This window comes from Mustela erminea, chromosome 6 (genome assembly GCF_009829155.1).
Source record: "Mustela erminea isolate mMusErm1 chromosome 6, mMusErm1.Pri, whole genome shotgun sequence".
In the NCBI taxonomy this organism is placed as follows: Eukaryota; Metazoa; Chordata; class Mammalia; order Carnivora; family Mustelidae; genus Mustela; species Mustela erminea.
In genome coordinates, this window is record NC_045619.1 from 117,390,481 (window position 1) to 117,411,389 (window position 20,909).

Genomic DNA, 20,909 nt, shown 5'->3' on the forward strand with positions numbered 1-20,909 from the left:
TTCTGAATTTCCACCTACTCTTAAGTGTTTCATAACAGCTTCTTTCGTTAAATCTTTCCACATCAGTTCCAAGTTTCTTGGAGTGTTTTGAACTATTCTGCTCAGGTCTCCTTACATCTCTCTCACAGATGTCCATTGGGAGCATCAAGCAGGCAGGATTTTCTAGTTGACGGGACTTCACTCCATTAGTTGTACAGCTGTAGCTGCAACTTAGAATCAGAGTGATTTTATCTTCTTAAGCAGCAGTAGAGTTTTCTCTGCTATTGCACAGATCTGTGAGAGGCAGAGTTATTTCTCTTCTTCCTTTCACCATAGAATGGCAACAAATCATCTGTTGGTTCAAAATGTGTTTAGGAACAATAGAGAAAAAGTTCCCTACAGGGGTTTTTTTTTTGTTTTGTTTTTAAGATTTATTTATTTATTTTAAAGAGAGAGAGAGCCCAAGCCAGAGGGGCAGAGGGAGAGGATTTTAACCCGAGCTGGGATGCAGGGCTCAAGCTCATCTCCCTGAGATCACAACCTGAGCCAAAACCAAGGGTCAGATGCTTAACTGACCAGTCAGGCTCCCACACTACATTTTGTTTTAATGGTAAACATTGGGGTGTGTTTTTCTCCCATAATAAATAATCCCAGTGTAGACAATGTAGTGATGTCAGGACCAGTGTCTGTGAGCCTCTCAGCCTTCTCCTCTTCCACTGGATGGCTTTGAAACTCTTTCCCTTACATCGCCATTCAAGGCAGGAGTGAGCCAGCACCACCGTCTGCTTTTGTTGGGAACTCCTGTGTCGGTCTCTTTGGCCAGAACACAGTCCCATGACCACTGCTAGCTTCAAGGGATGCTGGGGAAATGAACAGGATCCGTCACCTGCAGCTGAGCATTGGTCAGCCCAAGTGAGATCCAGATTCTATAGCAGAGGCACAGGAGAGAATGGATATTGGGTACAGAATTGAACATGTCTTCTATTCCTCCTATTCCTACAGCTGTTTTGCAATGTCTGGTTTCTAATTCCTGTAGACTGCTAAAGTCTTGCTAACTCCCACCAGCCAGCCTCTTACTTATTCTTGCCAATGAAAGGGCATACCTTTGTGGGCTTTTAACTCCCGCCCTGTGTCTTCTCTGCAGGTGTGTTTGTCTATTGATCATCCTCAGAAGGTCTTGATCATGGGTGAAGCTCTTGATCTGGGAACCTGTAAAGCAAAGAAGAAGAATGGACAGCCGTGTACACAGACTGTTAATTTGGTTGGTTTCCACCCTGTTGGGATGGTTTCTCCTGGAGATGGGATCTAATGGGTGTAGATTGTAGATAGCCTAGTGGTAATAATCTGTTTGCAACAGAGTTTCCTACATAACAAGAAGCACCAAAGTAAGAAAAATTCAGTGTGTGGTGAGTAACTGCCAGTTTGAAAAACTGAGGACAAGGGAAGGGTTTAATAAGGTGATCTTTTACTGCCAACTGCCTAGGAAGTATAAGGAAGATGGAATTTGAGTTTGCCCTCAATTCTGAGCAGTGCCAGAGACCAAACACTGTAATGAAATGCACTGAAAACCTTATTTTAATCTCTGAACTCCAACATGTATTTTCTTAGAGCTTTTTAAAAAATAATAGTCATGATAACTTGAGATATAATTCCTGTATCGTACAGTTCACCCTTTTAAAGTGTACAATATAGTAGTTTTAATACTGAGATGTACAGCTATCACCACTATGTAATTTCAGACCCCTTATCAGTACCCCCCCAAAAACCCCCATACTCATTAGCAGTCATCTCCCATCACCCTCTTCCCCCAGCCCCTGGTGAGCACTACTCTGCTTTCTGTCTGGATTTGCCTTCTCTGGACATTTCATATAATGGAATTGTACAGTCAATAATGACCTTTTGTGTCTGGCTTTCATGTAGCATGATGTTTACAAGATTTGTTCATGTTATCACATGTGTCAATAATTCATTCTTTTTTGTGGTTGAGTAATATTGCATCATATGCACAGACTGCTTTTGTTTATTCTTTAGTCAGTGGTCCTATTATAAATACTGCTGCTATCAGCAATCTTTTTTTTTTTTTTTTTTTTAAGACTTATTTGTCAGAGAGAGAGAAAGAGAGCACAAGCAGGGGGAACAGTAGAGGCAGAGGGGGAAGCAGGCTCTTTGCTGAATAAGGAACCCATTGTGGGACTTGATCCCAGGACTCCAGGATTATGACCTGAACCGAAGGCAGACACTTAACTGACTGAGCCACCCAGGTGTCCCTGCTCTCAGCATTCTTGCACAGGTTATTATGTGGACGGATGGGTGGGTGTTTCCAGTTTCCTTGGGTATATAACCTGGAATTTCTGGGTTGCGCCATAACCCCATGTTTCAGCTTTTGAGAAGCTCCCAGACTGGCTTCCAAAGTGGCTTTTACATTCTCACCAGCAGAGAGGAGGGTTCCGTTTTTTTTTATATCCCGGCCAACACTTGTTTTTGTCTTGTCACTGATGACAGCCATCCTAGTGGGTGCGAAGTGGTGCTAATTAGAGCTCTTTGAACAGATTAAATGGCAAGTTTTTGTGTTGTCTCCTTGTAGTTCCCTCATTCCTGCCTCACAGATGAGCTAGTGAGCAGGAAATAGCAGGAGGGAAATAGTTGGAAAAAGAGGTATCAGCAGGAAGTGCCTGACATATTTCTACATAGCAGTGCAATCATTAAAATCCCGTTTTTGCTGCGTCTAAGAGCCACCCAATGAAACATTAGCATGTTTCCCTTTTTTCCTTCACCAAAGGGGTAATTTTGTCCAGGAGGCAGCCAGAGGAAAATAGAAAAATTTCACTATAACCTAATGTTTATTTATTTATTTTTTTAAGAGAGCTAGAGAGAGCTCTTAGGGGTTGAGGAGTAGGAGGAGAGCGAGAGAATATTAAGCAGACTCCACCCTCAGTGCCGGCCCCGAAGCGGGGCTTGATTTCATGATCCTGAGATCATGACCTGAGCCAAAATCAGGAGTCAGACACCCAACAGACCGAGTCACCCAGGCACCCCAATGTTCTTTTATTCTTAAATCAGTTTGTATTGAAGTAAAATTCATATAACCTACAATTAACCATTTTTAAATATACACCTGAGTGATATTTAACATATTTACTCTCATGTAAACACCAGCTCTCTACTTCTGAAATCTTTCATTATCCCACAGAAACACACCATACCCATTAAGTAACCACTCCCTACCTCTCACCTCCATCCCTTGGTGATGTCGCCTTTTGTGTCTGACTTCTTTCACTTAGCATAATGTTTTCAAGGTTCACTCTAGCAGCTGATTTTATTTCCATAGTAGCAAAAGGGCATATGCGGTGAACAGTATCACTTTTTCTTTCACCCAACTAGAGCTTTTAAGTGGAATTTCATGGAAGTCGCTGCATAGCTGTACACTCATTAGTGCCCCTGAAGCAGGGAGAAAGGAATAGTGTTTATTTTTTTTTTAATATTTTATTTATTTATTTGAGAGAGAGAGAGAGAGAGATCACAGGTAGGCAGAGAGGCAGGCAGAGAGAGATGGGGGGGAATCAGGCTCCCTGCTGAGCAAAGAGTCCCATGCGGGGCTTGATCCCAGTACCCCGGGATCACGATCTGAGTCAAAGGCAGAGGCTCAACCCACTTGAGCCACCCAGGCACCCCAGGAATAGTGTTTATTGACGCTGTCCCCTGATGTGTCACCCTAGCCCTGAGACAGCTGCTCTTCCTTTTGCAGAATGACTGTGAGTACTGTCAGTATCACATCCAAGCCCAGTACAAGAAGCTCAGTGCCAGGCGAGCCGACCTGCAGTCCACCTTCTCTGGAGGACGAATTCCAAAGAAGTTTGCCCGCAAAGGCACCAGCCTACGAGAACGACTGTGTCAGGATGGTTTCTACTATGGAGGGGTTTCTTCTGCATCGTATGCAGCCTCAATGTAAGACATTCTCTGGGGAATCTTTCAGGACAGAGATCTTGCTACTCTACTTGTGAGAATAAACCCAATGGTTGTACTTTTCTGTAATGGTCCTAGAAGACTTGTACAGGTTTTATCTTTCATAAATTCATGGGCTAGAATAAGGTAGACAAGGATCTCCTTTATTTCCAGGTAGAGAGGAAAACACGGAGGCACAGATATTAGTTAAATTTTGTCATGATAGTCTTTAACACAGCCCACACTTCTTATTTTGCTACTAAAGTAAGTAGTACAACTTTGTCAGGTCTGATTGTATGGCCATTAAAAGTATGTTAATTCCAGTGTTGGCGTCCATTAAGTAAGTCATTCCCCTCCTGACTATTACAGTGAGCTGGCAGATCTCTTGGAAGCCACATTTAACTCTGAATTAATAGCAGTAAAGCCTTAAATAGAGTGGAATGCTGTTGAGTCAGACATTCATGGCCATGTTCTGGGGATCTCGGGCCCTCCACAGAGTCCCCAAAGTAGGTGATCAATAGCCTTGCCACTGTAGGGTAGAAAGCGTATCTGAGGACATGACCGGTGGGAACCTGTCTCAAAGGAGCTACCCCTGGTCCAAGAACAAAATAGTTCGTTCCCAGGCAAACAGAAATTGGGCAAGAAGACTCTAACCTTCTACCTGACTTGTTATATCAAACACATTTTTAAGATTTAAAGTAATGTCTATATTTTTCCGAACTGCAGAAACCAATAGTCCTACATTATAAGAATGTATCTGTATATATGCAGTTCAGCCAAAAGGAGATGATAAAAACTAGGTGTAATTCTGCTACTGAGATAATGATTAGTTCCTTGCTATATGTGAACACATGCATACACACTCACACACACAGAGAGAGAGCTGTATATGCTTCTAGATGTTTTTTTCCCATGTGTCTAAAATTCCAGTAATATAAAGTGAGATAATACTGGACCTATACTTTGCAACTTCCCTGCCCCCATAAAATAATTAATACTTTCCTTTTTGAATATGCACTTACAGCATTATTTTTGGTGACCACATAGTCTTTTACATGGCTTTGTGATAAAACTATTCCCATAATGCTTAATGGATGAACATTAATCATGCTTCTAACTTTCAACATTGCAAACAATATTTTAGCCCATTAATATCCTAAGTTTTTACCTATTCCTTAATTTCTTTAAGATAAATTCCAGACCACTTGATCAAAGTGGTGTCATATTTTTTAAATTTCTTTTGCCATCTTGCTCTTCCAGAATGGCCTCCACCAAATTTGCAGGTTGCCTGACATAATGCATTCACCAGCTACGCTGTAGGATTGTGGTATTAAGACAGTTCTTATACAGTGCTTTGAGAAACTTTGATAGTTTGTAATAAATGAATACTTCTGTGCCTTTACCTCATCAGAGCATGAATTTAAGTGACTTTCCTTTTGGGGGGTGACTCTTATCATTCCAGTGCAGCTGCTGTTGCTCCTAAAAAGAAGATTCAAACCACTCTGACTGATCTGGTCGTTAAGGGGGCAGACTTGATCATTCAGGAAACCCAACAAAAACTTGGTAACTTTGTTTCTTGATACTGTATTTCTTTCTGCAGATTAAATATGTAGTCTTTAGCATTGAAATGAAAATGGTCACAGTTTTTCATGCCCTAAGTTATAAATATCCACTCATCACTATAGCTAGTGAGTGATGTGGCCTAAGCTGAAACAATCTGCCTTGCTTGCTTTGCAGCATCTTAAGGGAAAACAGCGTATTAATCATGGCCGAGTCTTTGAGTAGATGCTTTGTAGATTTTCTTGATATATCTGCTCTCTTAATGGCCAGTATTAAAATTGGTAGTATCAGGTTCCTGGTGATACTCATCAGTTACCTTCTCATTTAAAAAGGTGTAAGTCAAAGAATGGCACCTCTGCCCTTTTCACTGGGGACTTTGTTCCTAACAGTGGTGAGGGCCTAGGACAGACCCTACCCATAGCGAACGTTCTGGATGTAGTGTAGGAAATGACTATACAGATACTGGTGTCCTAATCATCACTTGAAATAAGATCTATTTGTCACACCTTTGCAGTCCTACTAGTCTACTAGAGGCTAAGGATTCTTTTTTTCTTGGCATTACATCTACTACATTTACAAATGACTAAGTTGTGAATGTAGAGTTTTAAAGGTAATGTCACATAATCTCAAACGCCAAAACTTTGAATCCTCTAAAGCTGATGTTTGTATATTCCAGGAATACCCCAGAAGAGCTTGTCTTGCTCTGAGGAATTCAGGGAACTAATGGACTTGCCTACGTTTGGAGCCAGAAACTTAAAACAACATTTAGCCAAAACCAGGTTATCAGGTAGAGTCAACTGTCCCTGCTCTAGCCCCACGTCTGTGCTCTCCTGGCCCCTCGGAGCCACTCAATCTGTGGCTTGTGTTTCAGGGGTGATGGGGAGCTCGAAACCTGCTTTCCAGTCTGTCTCAGCATCAGCCCTCTTGAAGCAGCAGAAGCAGCACATGCTGGAGATGAGAAAGAAGAGGTCAGAAGAAATACAGAAACGGTAAGAATAACTATTTAATATCCCATATTAGATCTCAGGGATCCTCAGAATGTCTTAGTGGGTTTCCAAAATGTGGTTTTAGATTTTGGGTTGACTACCATTTTAATTTTGAAAGTTCAAAAGTAATTTTAACTTAACCTAAGAAGATAGCCTTTTGAGTTCTATGTTTCTGACTGTCGAACCTGAGACCAGGTGGGACAGGTTACAGTAATTAATACCCCAGGGAAAAAGAGAAAGAAGGAACCCTCGAAGGTTTTGGAAAAGGGGAAAGCGCATGTTGACCTGTTTCCTTTCATTTCTTAGTTCTACCACAATTCATTTGTAACTTACAGGCTAAGCCAATAATTTGCAGTTGTTCAGGTAGATGGTAAAATGAGGCACTGAAAGTGGAGAGTCATTTTAGAAGCAGAAACAAGTGGAAAACAGTGCAGAAGGTAGATGAATCAAAGATTCTTGCACTCAAGTTACCAGAATAGTGATAAGAGTAACTATCTACAGACGTGTCACGTGTATGAAGATGCGTACTGCACAAAGACAGTGTCTCACTCAGGCCTTAGCGTAATCTGTGAAGGGTTGTTATCCTTGTTTTATGAGTCATGTAACTGAGTGCCAGAGAACTGGTTGGTGATGGAGTCAGGTTTGGACTCTGACCTGTTCTGCCCCCATTAAAACGGTTATCCCAAATCTGGGCCACTGAAAGATAGATGGTCAATAAACAGGAAAGTCAACTTTAAGTCACCAGGAAACTCTTTGGAAAAGTCCAGAGCATAGATTTGGCCTCAGGCAGGTGAATTTGAGGTGCTGATGGAATATCTCTAGAGGTGTTCTTCATGTGACTACAGATGATGTAAACAGATAATACTTGGAGTTGTGGCCTTGTGTGAAATAGGGGCCACCTGCTCATTTGAAGGTATTACAGTTGGAAGTTTTTCAGAATTTTACTAGCCAAAAAAACATCTCTTTGGTCAGGGTCTCACAGGGAGGTTACAGGAGTGGGCATGTGGTAGTGAAAACAATCCTGGTCTGGGATTACCCCGTGCTAGACCTCAGCCAGTCACTTACAAGCAATAGGGTCTTATTTCTTCATTTATTAAATGAGAGTTCCGGACTGCATAGTTTGTGCAACTGTTTGTTTTTAATAGGCTTTAGACTATTTACCAAATTAATCACCATGCAAATTATAGGTTCTTTCTGTGAAGGACTTTCAGATGTATCCTGTGTGTTATCCCTTCCCAGTAAACTAAAATACAGAGAAATTCCATGAGTTCCTGGAGGTCCCAGCTAACCAGAGAGCTAGGAATACAGCCCACATCTCACCTTCAGGGCTGTGTTCTATAGAGAGGCACCCACTAGAAAGCCAGTTAGCAAAAATAGTGATCAGTTCTAAACTGGTGAAATGAGAACTTATCAATGAATAATCCGTTAACCAGAGCTAGTAAAGCCAGCATGTTCTCAGTGTGTGCTAATCTGAATTCTTGACCAAGAAGCAGCAACTACTTTATTAATGACTACTTATCAGCTGGTGGCCTGGCCTACAGTGTCCTAGTCTGCATATCTGTGGCTGTGTATTTCTTTAAAGATTTCTCCAAAGCTCAAGTGGGGTCAAGAGCCCAGCTGTGCCACCCTCCTCTCAACGGGCCTCTTCTCAGTCTTTGCAAATGGGGGCTGCGTTGCCCAGCCTGGAAGGAATGCCAGCAACACAGATGCCCAAGCTTGGGCGAGGCATCTCAGAAGGAGATGATATTCTCTTTTTTGATGAGTCACCACCACCAAGACCAAAACTGAGTGCTTTAGCAGAAGCCAAAAAGGTAAGTGGCATCTATTTTCAACATTTGAATTTGCATCCTGTAGGACATAGCTGGAGTTGCAAACTTTTTGTATCTTTGATCAGGAAAGACAGACAGTAACAGCTATTTCTTGACAATGATAATTAGAGTCAAAGGAATTTCAAGTGATAATGGTATCAACATTGATTTAATCCAAGCATGTTATCTGTTCTCAAACACTGTTCCTTGTGAGGCTGAGGGAGATGGCCTAAATGCTGGCTAAACCAAAGGAAACAAATTCTGGGGCTTGTTAAGGCAGATTGTAAAATGGTTGTTAAAGAATCCTTCTTTAAAAGAAACCTTACAAAAATAATATCTTGGGGTATCTGGGTGGCTTAGTCATTAAATGTCTATTTTTGGCTCAGGTCATGCTCAGGGTCCTGGGATCCAGCCCTACTTTGGCTCCCTGCTTGGCAGAAAGCCTGATTCTCTCTCACCCAGTTCCCTCATTTGTGTTCCCTCTCTTGCTGTGTCTCCCTCTGTCAAATCTTTTAAAAATAAATAAAAGAAGTCTTACACAGGAGCTAATTACTCTGATTGACATGGAAGCTGGGAGTGCTCAGAACCCCCCTCTCCTCTTCCTCAGCCACTCTAAGCCCTAATTAGAGCCTGTCTTCTCTTTGTTTCTAGTTAGGCCGCTGCACCACGTGAAGGGCCAAGGCTTGTTATAAGCCAAAGCTGGCACCTGCAGTAATGATAGTGATAACAAGAGCACATGTGATCTTGGGGTAATGAGTTTTGAGCCCCATGTCGGGTATAGAGAATTACTGAACAAATAAACTGTAAAACAGAACAATTGCACATGTACCCGTGATATAGACACACATGTTTGTATAGGTTTGTGCTTTGCATTCATTCTCTCATTTCAATCTGCACAACCTAGTAAACACTCTCATCTCGTTTTATAAATGTAGAACCTGAGGCTGAAAAATTAAGTAATTTGTGGTAAGGTTACAAACTAATAAGTGGCAGAGTTGGGACCCTATCCTCATTCTGTTTAATTGTAAAACAAACTTCCACAGTGTTTATGTGATTCCTCTGTGGGTCCTGAAAGCCCACACAGTATAAGTGATTGTTTAACTTAATATTTAAATAAACTGAAATTTTATTAGCTTATAGACCTGTCCTCCATGCTTTACAATTTTAATAACTGGGTTAATAATGTTAGGCAAAAAAAAAAGGTATATTTTGCTGATTTGTATTTGAGAGCAGAATTCCTGGATTATAACTAGAAAAAGGACATAGGGCGACAGATATCTGTCTCGTAATTAAGATTTTTATCTTTTTTCCTAGTTAGCTGCTATAACCAAATTAAGGGCAAAAGGCCAGATTCTTACAAAAAACAGACCCAAACAGCATTAAAAAGAAGCAAAAGGAGCCCAGGATGTCCTGGAAGTAAAGGAACGTGTAGAAAAGAACACCTTTTCCTCCTCAAGGTACTGGGGATTTCAGAGTTAGTAGTGGGAAAGGCCACCATCTGTGAGGAGGTGTTCCAAACCATAATCACCATCCCTGATACTGGAAGTCATTGTTTTACTTAAAGTGGCCTCTCTGTACGATACCTAAGTAGAATCTCTGCAAACTGGAGTGGACCGTTTTCTATAAGCACATTAAATTGAAATGAAATTATGCATAATCTAAAAACTTGAGAAAAAGATTACTCATGGATCTTTACACAGATATATTAGTGTAAAGATTTACTTTGAAAGCAGTGGAATTTCTTTGTTTGCAAATTATCATTTTTACTTTGAAAACGCTGAAGCTGGCAGTAATACTTTACCATCAATTTATTTAAAAAGATTTTTTTTGATGTTACCTATCATCATAGTCCACTCCTATCTTAAGGTGAAAGAGATTCTGATCCAGTGGTCAAATCTGCCATTCCCCATATTCTAGACCCTACTTTTCAGTATACTCCTGAAGAGCTTTCCTCTACTGGTACCTAGTGGGGTAAATGAAGTGTGAGGGGCCTGACTGGCAGATATGGAGAGAACTAGAGGAAACTGAGTTTATAAGACTGCCTGGCTTTCCAAAATTCCTCTGTGACGGCTACTGTGTTTCCTTTCTTCTCTAGCTGAAGATGAATTAGAGCCTGCCAGGAAAAAAAGGAGAGAACAACTTGCTTACATGGAATCTGAGGAATTTCAGAAAATTCTAAAAGCAAAATCGAAGCACACCGGGTTACTTAAAGAGGTAAGAGCTCAAAAGGTCAGCAATGATAGAGATACCTTCCAGACTCGAGGCACTTTGTTGTGAGACTAAGAATCTATTTCTTTGACCTCAACCAAGATGTATTATATGTCTGAGTTAACTTTGAAGAACAGGAATATTTCTGATAGAATTTAGCTTTGCCTCTGTCCTTGAATTGAAGAATATCATTTATCATTATTTTAATGGACCTCAATGTTATAAAAAATGTTGCCTCATAATTATGGCTTTGCATTGATATTTAAGCAGTTCACCACTATAGCTGTTCTTTTCTGTCCTGCTATACGGGGAGGGATTTTTTTTTAACCTATTCATGTATTTTTATATTGTGATTTCAAATACTGTAAGTCAGTTACCAACCCATTAGGAGTAGTTGCTCCCAAAGCCGTGTATTTCGGATTGCTCCCTTATTACCCTGAAATAAGATTCTTGGGTAATATAAATTAACCTAACTATAAATTTCAAGAATATCCTATGTATTATGTAAAGAAGGAAGGAAAATACTTATATTAAAAGTATATAGTTGATCATGTTAATATGTAGGCATAACTATCCTAGAAGTAATAATGAACATTATAAGAAGATTATAAATGTAAATGAGACAATAGAAATGAAGTCTCCTTAGGTGTGTTGTTTTTTATTTTTTATTTTTTTGGTGACTTAAATACCATGGGTCTGTTTCTTTGACAGTGTAATTTTTTTTTTTTTTAACTGCGAATAATCCAAGGAACTTTTGAAGACACCAAACTACAGTTGTCCTTCTATATACACAGGAGTTGCCTAGTTGTACTCTTGATATATTTATTCAATGTATATTTGAACCATGCACAAATATTGTAGGGTTGTATATAAAGCAGTAAGATTTAATGGTTATAATTGGGTTTTTCATCCATATGGGTGGATGACTTCTAGAACAGTCAGAAGAATCCTTTCATATGGAGGGACTGTTCTGTGCATTGTGGGTGCAGCTTCCCCGTCTCTGCGAGTAGCAGGGGTAACAGTCGTTGGGATGACCAAAATAAAGTGCTCCCGCCAATTTTCACAATGTCTCCATGGGGGCAGTACTGTCCCTATTTAGTGCTAGTGCACTGAGTGCTCTGCTCTTCTGATAAACTACTGACTAATGAGACAGTTGTGTATCCTACCATTCTACCAGACCTGAAATGTGACCAGGAGAGAAGCTGGGGCCAACCTTGAGAGGCTGTAGAGCTGAGCTCCTGGCCTCTGTGGCCACCAGACACCTCGGGCTTTGTGCAGCTGTTCTTACTCCTGAGCTGTGACCACCTTCAGCTGTCAGTCTCTCTCTGCCCTCACACCTACTCCCTGTTGTTCCAAACAACCAAGGATTGCTCCTGCCAGGTGCTTGGTCTGGCAGATAGTATGGAATAGACTAGGCTGTCATGCGTGGGGAGGCACTGAATACCTTCCTTGACTTGAGTCTGTAGTGGCATAGGAGAAATAATTTCCTTCTGATGCACACTCTTGATGCGGTGATGCTGTTAATGATGTTAGTATTTTCAGTTTGTACTTGGTATTTTAAAAATCGCCAGATGATTTCATACTTGTTTTTGGAAAAATAAGAGCTTATGTCTCCTTGTGATCATCTTTTGGTTTGCAGTTTCTTGAGCTCTTATCAGGTGTCCTCATAACAGCTTGTCTCTTCGGTGGTTTTTATTATGATTATTGAATTGGTTCCTGAATACATTTTGGATTTGGTGCAAGGTCTTTTGTATGCCTTGTCGTTGCAGGCTGAGGCTGAGCTGCAGGAACGCTATTTTGAGCCATTGGTGAAAAAAGAACAAATGGAAGAAAAGATGAGAAGCATCAGAGAGGTGAAATGTCGAGTAGTGACATGCAAGACGGTGAGTGGAGATGCTTCTAACCCTGGGCCCTGTTTGGAGCTGTTGTGACCTCTAGTGACTCAGCGCAACACGGAGATATATGGGATATGGGGCCATGTCTTGTGATTGCAGTCCTGCACAGGTCATTTATTTATGCTGGAAAGCAAGTTGCTCATGACAGCCAAGGACCTGGCTGCCTGCCCGCTTGGCCTCCAAGCTCTGGTGGCATAATGTTGGTGGTGAGATTCTCCTCTGATTTGACCACAGCTCCTAGTTCTGCAGGCGAGCCTTATCCATTGGACCCAAGTTCTTCTGACCTATGCTTCTCAAGTTTCTAGCACACCCTCAATCCACAGCTCACAGTCCTGAGACATCAGTTGAATGATTTCCTTTGGCATCACCTGTTAGGACCAATTACTATTAACCCTTTGTACTCAGGGCTTAACCTGCTAAATTGAATCTCAAGGCAAAGGATAAATTGCATTATTTTCTATGTTTGCAGAATTTTTACACTAAGTCTATTAGAAGATGATATACCCTCCATCCTTGAACACTGATAAAATAGGACCAAAAAATATTTCTTGCAGAACTGTATCCTTCCATTACCACTCATTTTATCCTGCCTGACTCATCTTCCTCATAAGCACATGTGAGAGAGAGGAGGAAGAGGCTTAGCTTACCAAGTACCATTTTCTCAGTCTTTATTCCTTTTCAAACCTCAACATTCTCCTTTACATTTAGGGGATGGCCCTGAACCAGCTGTCACTAAAAGGTAGGGATTCCTTGAGAAAATTCAGAATAAGTAAATGTTTTTCCTGAGATAACAGCTTGTACTCTGACAAAACAGCAAACCTAAGGACATAGCTGGTGTGTTTGTCTCCCATTGCTGCTCAGACAAATAATTAACCACCTTAATAGTTTAAACACAACTTTATTATCTTGCACTTCAATAGGCCAGAAGTCTCTGTCGGTCTCACAAGGCTATAATCCAGGTCTGGCAGGACTGTCTTCCTTCTGGAGGCTCTAGGGTAGAATCCATTTACTTCCCTTTCCCTGCTTCTCAATCCCACACATATTCTTTGGTTTGCAGCTCCTTCCTCCATCTTCAGAGCCAGCCATGGCAGGCCGAGCCCTCTTCTCAACATCCTCTGGCCTCCTACCTGTGCATCCCACTTCTGCTTTTAAGGGCCCTTATGATTCCATTGGGCCCACCAATCCAGGATCATTTCCCAATTTTAAGATCAACTAACAACTCTGGTCTCCCTTTGCCATGTAGCCTCACATCCTCATAGGTTCTAGGGAGCAGGTTGTGTACGTTCTGGGGGTGTGGGAGGCTCTTTTGCCTACCACAGCTGGCATACCACTCTGCTCTGTACTTTCGGAGGCTGCCAGAACCAAAAGTTACTTACCTAGACTCTGATTACCAGAAACCACAGTGCTCTGTCCCAGCAGCTCTTTCAGTATTCACCCATCATTTCTTTCTTTCCTTCTTTCTTCCTTCCTCCCTCCCTATCTCTCTCCCTCTTTCTTTCTTTTCTTTCTTTCTATCATACGATTCCATTTATGCAAAATTCAAAACAGTCAAATGAATCTCTGCTGCTAGAAAGGAGGGTAGTGATTACCCTTGGGGTGCGGGGGGAGCAGTGCCTGTAAGGGGGTGCAGGGAGGGCTTCAGGAGTGCTAGGAGGGTTTGTTTCTTAGACTGGATGCTGCTTATTGTTTCCTATACTCTTCAGTCCTTTTGAGGATCAAAATTACAAGTGAATTATTAATATCTCTGCTTGGTTCTGCTGCTTATGAAATAGGAGTAGTAATAAGCTTACATCCTATTCTGAGGCTTTTTAAGAGGAAATAAAAGGGCTACTGAAGAGGCCCCAGTGTCCATGTCCTATCACCAAGCAACGGCAGTAAATTTGGGACAGACCTGATGAAGCTATCGAAAGGTTTCTGGGGCTTTTGTTTTGATGTTACAGAAAGTTATTGTGTACTTCATGCCTGATCAAAAATTGTGGCAAACATAAGAAAAAGTGGCATCAGTGTGTGAGACTGAAGAAATCGCTGCAGCTAGTAGATAAGATGGTTGCTCTGCTCACAGCTGCCTGAGCAGTGGCGAGAAAACAGAAGTCCTCATGGAACAGATTGCCCTTTTAGCAGCTAGCCAGTTTCTCCTTCGAGGCTCTTGACAGATGTGCCCTCCTGTTGGTTTTATGCAGTGTGCCTATACGCACTTCAAGCCTTTGGAGACCTGCATCAGTGAGCAGCATGACTACCACTGGCATGACGGCCTAAAGAGGTTTTTCAAGTGTCCTTGTGGAAACAGAAGCATCTCCCTGGATAGGCTCCCCAAAAAGCACTGCAGGTAGGAGATCTCACCTGGCATTCTTAAATCCTCTTTTCAGTTCCCATTTATGCCATTCTGCTAGAACGCTGGACAATCTGTTTTAAGGTCAGGCCTTATTTCCATGACTCTTAAAACTTCTGGCCATCCCTAAAAGCTCATGGAGGGAAGGGATCCTGAACTCTTCAATGCTTTATCCCCAATACTTAGTATACTGCCTAGCCCATAGGGGGTCGTTACAAATGTTTGTTGAATGAAAGACAGAAATCATTTCTCTGAAGGTCCTGGAATTGCTGGGACAAGAACTAGGGAACCAGAACCAGGGTAGAATCTTAGAGCGATGAGCTAACTTCTGTGGCTGTTTTTGCCCTGGGAGGTTTGGTGGCCTCAGGGCCAGGCGGGGAGCTGAGAGTCTGGGTCTTGTCCTGGTGGAGGGCCACCTGTGGAACTGTTGATGGAGATTGGGGTTCTCCCACAGTGGTCGATACTCCCTTTAGGATATTTATTTCATTCAGGTTTTCTAGTTGTTCTCAGAGCACTAGTCTAGGGACTAAGTTGTATGCCACTCAGAAGTAGAATTAAGATCACATTACATGAATAAAACAATTTTGTGGGGACTAATGTCTTTTATATATGAAATCATCCCTTTTTAAGATCCTGGAGTATCTTTCCATTTATTCATCCTATCCTCTATGGCTTTTATAAATTTTTAAAATTATCTCCACAGAAATATTGAGTATTCTTAATTCTTAGATGTGTCATCACTTTTGTTGATACTGTGAATGGCAACTTACTTTCTAGTGTATTTTTTAGTTGCTTACTGTCGGTGTAGAGAAATATTATTAATTTTTTATATGGTGAACTTGCCTCTGACAAGCTTATCAGACTCTTAGGCCAGCAATTTGTTGATTTCTCTACATAATTATCATTTGCAAATAAAGACAGTTTTACCTGTTTTGTTCCCATCCTTACACCCTCTATTTTTTATGTTTCCTGATAGGGCTGGTCAGACCTCCAATACTATTTCCATTTCTTGATCTTTATCTTAAAGTGAATGTATCCTTCACAAATTTCTCCTCCAAGTATAACCTTTACCAACTTAAGGAAAATCCTTTTTATTTCCAGTTTACTATGATTGTGGGTAGGTAACTTCTCTTCATTGTATGATCTTATCCTTTAGCTTCTCAGTGTGTTAGTAAATTGAAGAACTTCTTTCTTTATTTTGAATATTAACCCCTTGTCCGATAGATGGCTGGCAAAATTTTCTTTTGTTCTGTAGGTTGTTTTTCACTTTGTTACTTGTTAATTTTGATGTGCAGAAGCTTTTGAATTTAATGTAATCCCATCTATTGATTTTTGCTTTTTTTGCCTGAGCTTTTGGCATTGTGTTCAAAAAATCATGGCTAAGACCAGTATCGATGAACTTTTTCCCTACATTTCCTTTGAGGAGTTTTATGGTTTCAGGTCTTAGATGTAAGTGTTTCATCCATTTTAAGTTAATTTTTGTGAGGGATGTGAGATAATAGTCCAATTTCCTTGTTCTGTGTGTATTTCTCCAGTTTTCCCAGCACTGTTTGTTGAAGAGACTATTCTTCCCCATTGGGTACTCTTTTTTTTTTTGGACAGAGAGAGAGATCACAAGTAGACAGAGAAGCAGGCAGAAAGAGAGGGGGAAGCAGGCTCCCTGCTGAGAAGAGCCCAACACACAGCTCGATCCTAGGACCCTGAGATCATGACCTGAGCCAAAGGCAGAGGCCTTAACCCCCTGAGCCACCCAGGCACCCCGTATAATCCTTTTAATGTGTTCTTGAATTTGATTCACTAATGTTTTTTGGTTTTTGGGTTATTTTTTTAAAGATTTTATTTATTTACTTGACAGACAGAGATCACAAGTAAGCAGAGAGGCAGGCAGAGAGAGAGGAGGAAGCAGGCTCCCTGCGGAGCAGAGAGCCTAATGTGGGGCTCGATCCCAGGACCCTGGGATCATGACTTGAGCCGAAGGCAGAGGCTTTAACCCACTGAGCCACCCAGGCAACCCCGAGTCACTAATGTTTTGTTGGGAACTTTTGCATCTATATTCATCAAAGATAGGGACGCCTGGGTGGCTCAGTTGGTTAAGCAGCTGCCTTCGGCTCGGGTCATGATCCCCGCGTCCTGGGATCGAGTCCCACATCGGGCTCCTTGCTCGGCAGGGAGCCTGCTTCTCCCTCTGTCTCTGCCTGCCATTCTGTCGGCCTGTGCTCGCTCTCGATCTCTCTCTATCTCTGACAAATAAATAAAATCTTAAAAAATAAATAAATAAAAATATATTAATCAAAGATAGTTTGTCTACTTTTTTTTTTTTTTAAAGATTTTATTTATTTAATTGACAGAGATCACAAGTAGGCCAAGAGGCAGGCAGAGAGAGAAGAAGGAGCAGGTTTCCTGCTGATCGGAGAGCCCGATGTGGGGCTCAATCCTAGGACCCTGGGATCATGACCTGAGCCGAAGACAGAGGCTTTAACCCACTGAGCCACCCAGGTGCCCCTCCTTCTCTGGTTTTGGAATCAGAGTGATGCTGGTTTATTCATTATTGGTCTGTTCAAATTTTTGGTTTCTTTTTGATTCTGTCTTAGGTTGTAGGTTTCTAGAAATTTATCCATTTCTTCTAGGTAATTTGTTGGCATATAATCTTTCATAGTCATCTCTGATGATTCTGTGTATTTCTGTAGTATCAGGTGTAATGTCTCCTCTTTGATTTCTAATTTTGAATCTTCTCTTTTTCTTAGTCTAGCTAAAGATTTGTCAATTTTGTTTATCTTTTCAAAGAATCAGGTCTTAGGCTTGCTTTCTTTTCTGTTTTTCTGGTCTCTTTTTCTGATCTTTATTATTTCCTTCCTTCTGCCACTAAATATGGACTTCTTTTTTCTCTTTTTCTAGTTTCTTGAGTATAAAATTAGATTATTTGAGAGATTTCTAATTTATTAATAGACATTCCATCCCTTCACTTTATTTTTTATTTTTTTTAAAGATTTTATTTATTTATCAGAGAGAGAGAAGAGCAAGCACAGGCAGACAGAATGGCAGACAGAGGCAGAGGGAGAAGCAGGCTCCCTGACGAGCAAGGAGCCCGATGTGGGACTCGATCCCAGGACGCTGGGATCATGACCCAAGCCGAAGGCAGCTGCTTAACCAACTGAGCCACCCAGGCGTCCCCATCCCTTCACTTTAAACTTTGTATGTTGTTAGAGCTGAGACGTGCCCCTTTAGGCAGCATATGGTTGGGTCGTTTTCCAGCCAGCCAGCTGCTCTGCCTTTTGATTGATGGATTAAATCCATTTAAATTTAGGGTGATTATTGATGGGTAAGGATATACTACTGCTATTTTATCTTTTGTCTTCTAGTTGTTTGGTCTCCCAAAGAAGAATTTTTTTTTTTTTTTTTTTTTTTTTTTTTGCTTTTTAAAGATTTATTACTCTTGAGTTCTTCAGCCATCAGACCTCAAAATGCACTAAGGTTGTTTTTCGGAGTTTTTTGGGGGGGGTGTTTTTGTTTGTCTTGTTTTTTAAAGGATGGTAATTTCAAAAGCCAGGAAACTAGGACTGACCCCCTAGCCAGAGCCAGCCCATTAGTGTGGTTTGGACACGTTCTGGAGGTCTGGGACCACCGGACGACCCTTCCTTGGCAAAACAGGGCTCGGACATGAGCTTCTGGGCCAGGAGCCTGTGTGGTCTTGCTCTCCCCCTGGCCCCTCCGGGCCTCTCCAGCTGCTGCTTCCACCATCAGAAAGGGCAGCTGCGGCAGCCGGCAGGAAACTATAAGGCAGAGGTCAGATTTGCAGTTTCCAACATTATGTCCTCAGGTGGGCTGCAGAATCTTAGCACCAGAACAGCCTCTGCCTCTGTTTGTTTCTGCCTACTTTTATAAGTTGGTGGTTTTCCATGGTGATTTGTTCAGTCTCCCCACCTTTTATATTTTGTGTCTCTTCTCTAGATCTTTGCCTGTGGTGACCATGAGGTTCACATAAAACATATTTTTGGTAAAATAATCTTTTCTCTGGTGTCAGCAATTTGTCTTCACCTATAAAGGATTCATCTTTTTTTCTTTTCCCCTTTTATATTTTATGACACAAATTATTTCCTTTGTACTGCGATGTCATCACCAAGTAGTAGCCATACTTTAATTCTCTTTTCCTTGAATCTTTATACTGTAATTAAGAGTTTAATATGCTATTCTAGTTAAGGGTTAACAGTTTTCTAATTCTGAATATCACCTTAATCGGAGTTTTGTGTATTTCTTTTTGTTTCAGCTCCAGGAGCTTTTAGCATTTCTTATTATAAGGCAGGTCTAGTAGTGGTGATGTCCTCAGCTTTTGTCTGGGAAAGTCTTTATTTCTCCTTCCCATCTAAAGGATAACTTTGCAGAATAGAGTATTATTGGCTGGCAGTTTTTAATCTTTGAATATTTTTCATATGTCATTCTACTCTCTCTTGGTCTGTAGAGTTTCTGCTGAGAAATCTGATAGCTGGATACTTTGTAGGTTGCTATCTTTTTTTTTCTCCCCGGTTGCCTTTCAGATTTTTTCTTTATCATTGACTTTTGACAGCTTTGATGTAATTGTTTCTTGGAGAGGTCTTCTTGCATTAAGTTAAGCCTTTGGCTCAGGTCATGATCTCAGGGTTCTGCGATCAAGTCCTACATTGGGCTCTCTGGTCAGCGGGCAGCCTGTTTCCTTCTCTCTCTCTCTCTGCCTGCCTCTCTATTTATGATCTATCAAATACAAAATAAAATCTTTAACATCTTCATTCTCTCACCTCTTCCACCTAAATCATTTTTAGTTTCCTGACTTCTAATTCACTAATTCTCTCTTCCATCTGATTTGCTGTTATTTCCAATATATTCTTTTGCAGTCTTCATCTTATTTAATAAGTTGTTCTGCTCCAGAATTTGTTTGGCTCTTTTTTAGAATTTCTTCTGTGAAGAAGGCCATTGAGTTGCCTTTCTAAGTTTTCTTGTAGTAGCTCACTGAATTTCTTCATAAAAGCTGTTTTAAATCCTTTATTGGTTAGATCGCACTATTCTTTAGTCTCATTTGCTGGAAAATTGTCAGGTTGTTTTTGTTTTTATTTTTAATACTGTATAACAATGGTTTCTCATGGTGCCTGTTGAAGAGTGTCTCTGTGATTGCATTTGTAATACTGAACACCTATCTTGGGCTAAGTTTTGTTCACTCTGATTCTGACAATTCAACCTGTATTTAGGAGCATTTTCTTATTTTCTTATTTTCCAGAAGGTGGCACTATAGCACATGTTTTTGGTTTCTCTAGGCTGTGAGCACTTAAAAAAAAAAAATGAGGGGGGGCAGTGGCCAACTCAGGGGAGTTGTGTACTTAGCATTTGGGTATTTGGGTGAGCCCAGAAGTCCATTGGCCAAATGCCTGGGCAGGAAGGAGGAGACACTTTCCTGGGGTCCCTTCAGGGGACCCTGTAGCTGTAGAAGCTGCAGAGTGGGTGGCTGACCCCCACTCAGCACCTTCACCCTCCACCTCCTGCCAAAAGGGTGTTGCTGACTTGCCATTTCCATGACCACTCTCCTCCTTTGCTGCCCTCTCTGCTCCCATCCACCCTTGGTGACCTGGATGCTGTGCATAGGTGCTTTTTTTTTTGCAGGGGTCAGGGATTATAGATGTCTACTTCCTTGTAAACCAAAGGGGGAGACAGGAAAGGAACAGCTCACCTTATGATAGTGACATTACTTCCAGAAGTTTCCTTTCATTCTTTGGGTAAACCCTACTTGATTGATTGATTGATTGATTGATTGATTTAAGATTTTGTATTTATTTATTTGACAGAGATCACAAGTAGGCAGAGAGGCAGGCAGAGACAGAGGGGGGAGCAGGCTCCCTGCTGAGCAGAGAGCCCAATGCGGGGCTCCATCCCAGGAACCTGAGATCATAACCTGAGCCGAAGGCAGAGGCTTAACCCACTGAGCCAACCAGGTGCCCCCTTGATTTTTTTTTTAAATCTGACATTCCCTTTATCCATTCTATCTCCCCACCAGCCTCCCCTCTGACAGCCACCAGTTCTCTGTATTTGAGAGTCTGGGGTTTTTTTTGTTGTTGTTCTTGTCTCTTTTATTCTTTGTTCATTTGTTTTGTTTCTTAAGTTCCATATATGGTATTTGCCTTTCTCCAACTGATGTATTTCACTTACTGTTACACCCTCAAGATCCATCCATGTTGTTGCA

General features: G+C 41.3%; 1 protein-coding gene across 1 annotated transcript in view; it reads left to right on the forward strand.

The window, feature by feature from the left end:
* MCM10 (minichromosome maintenance 10 replication initiation factor) overlaps window positions 1-20,909 on the forward strand; it is a 35,970-nt gene that overhangs the window by 11,540 nt on the left and 3,521 nt on the right. Inside the window, 10 exon segments of the mRNA XM_032349428.1 lie at window positions 1,124-1,240; window positions 3,725-3,924; window positions 5,384-5,484; window positions 6,158-6,268; window positions 6,353-6,470; window positions 8,050-8,278; window positions 9,590-9,749; window positions 10,371-10,489; window positions 12,253-12,366; window positions 14,559-14,704. Of these exon segments, the coding sequence (XP_032205319.1) occupies window positions 1,124-1,240; window positions 3,725-3,924; window positions 5,384-5,484; window positions 6,158-6,268; window positions 6,353-6,470; window positions 8,050-8,278; window positions 9,590-9,749; window positions 10,371-10,489; window positions 12,253-12,366; window positions 14,559-14,704 (1,415 nt within the window).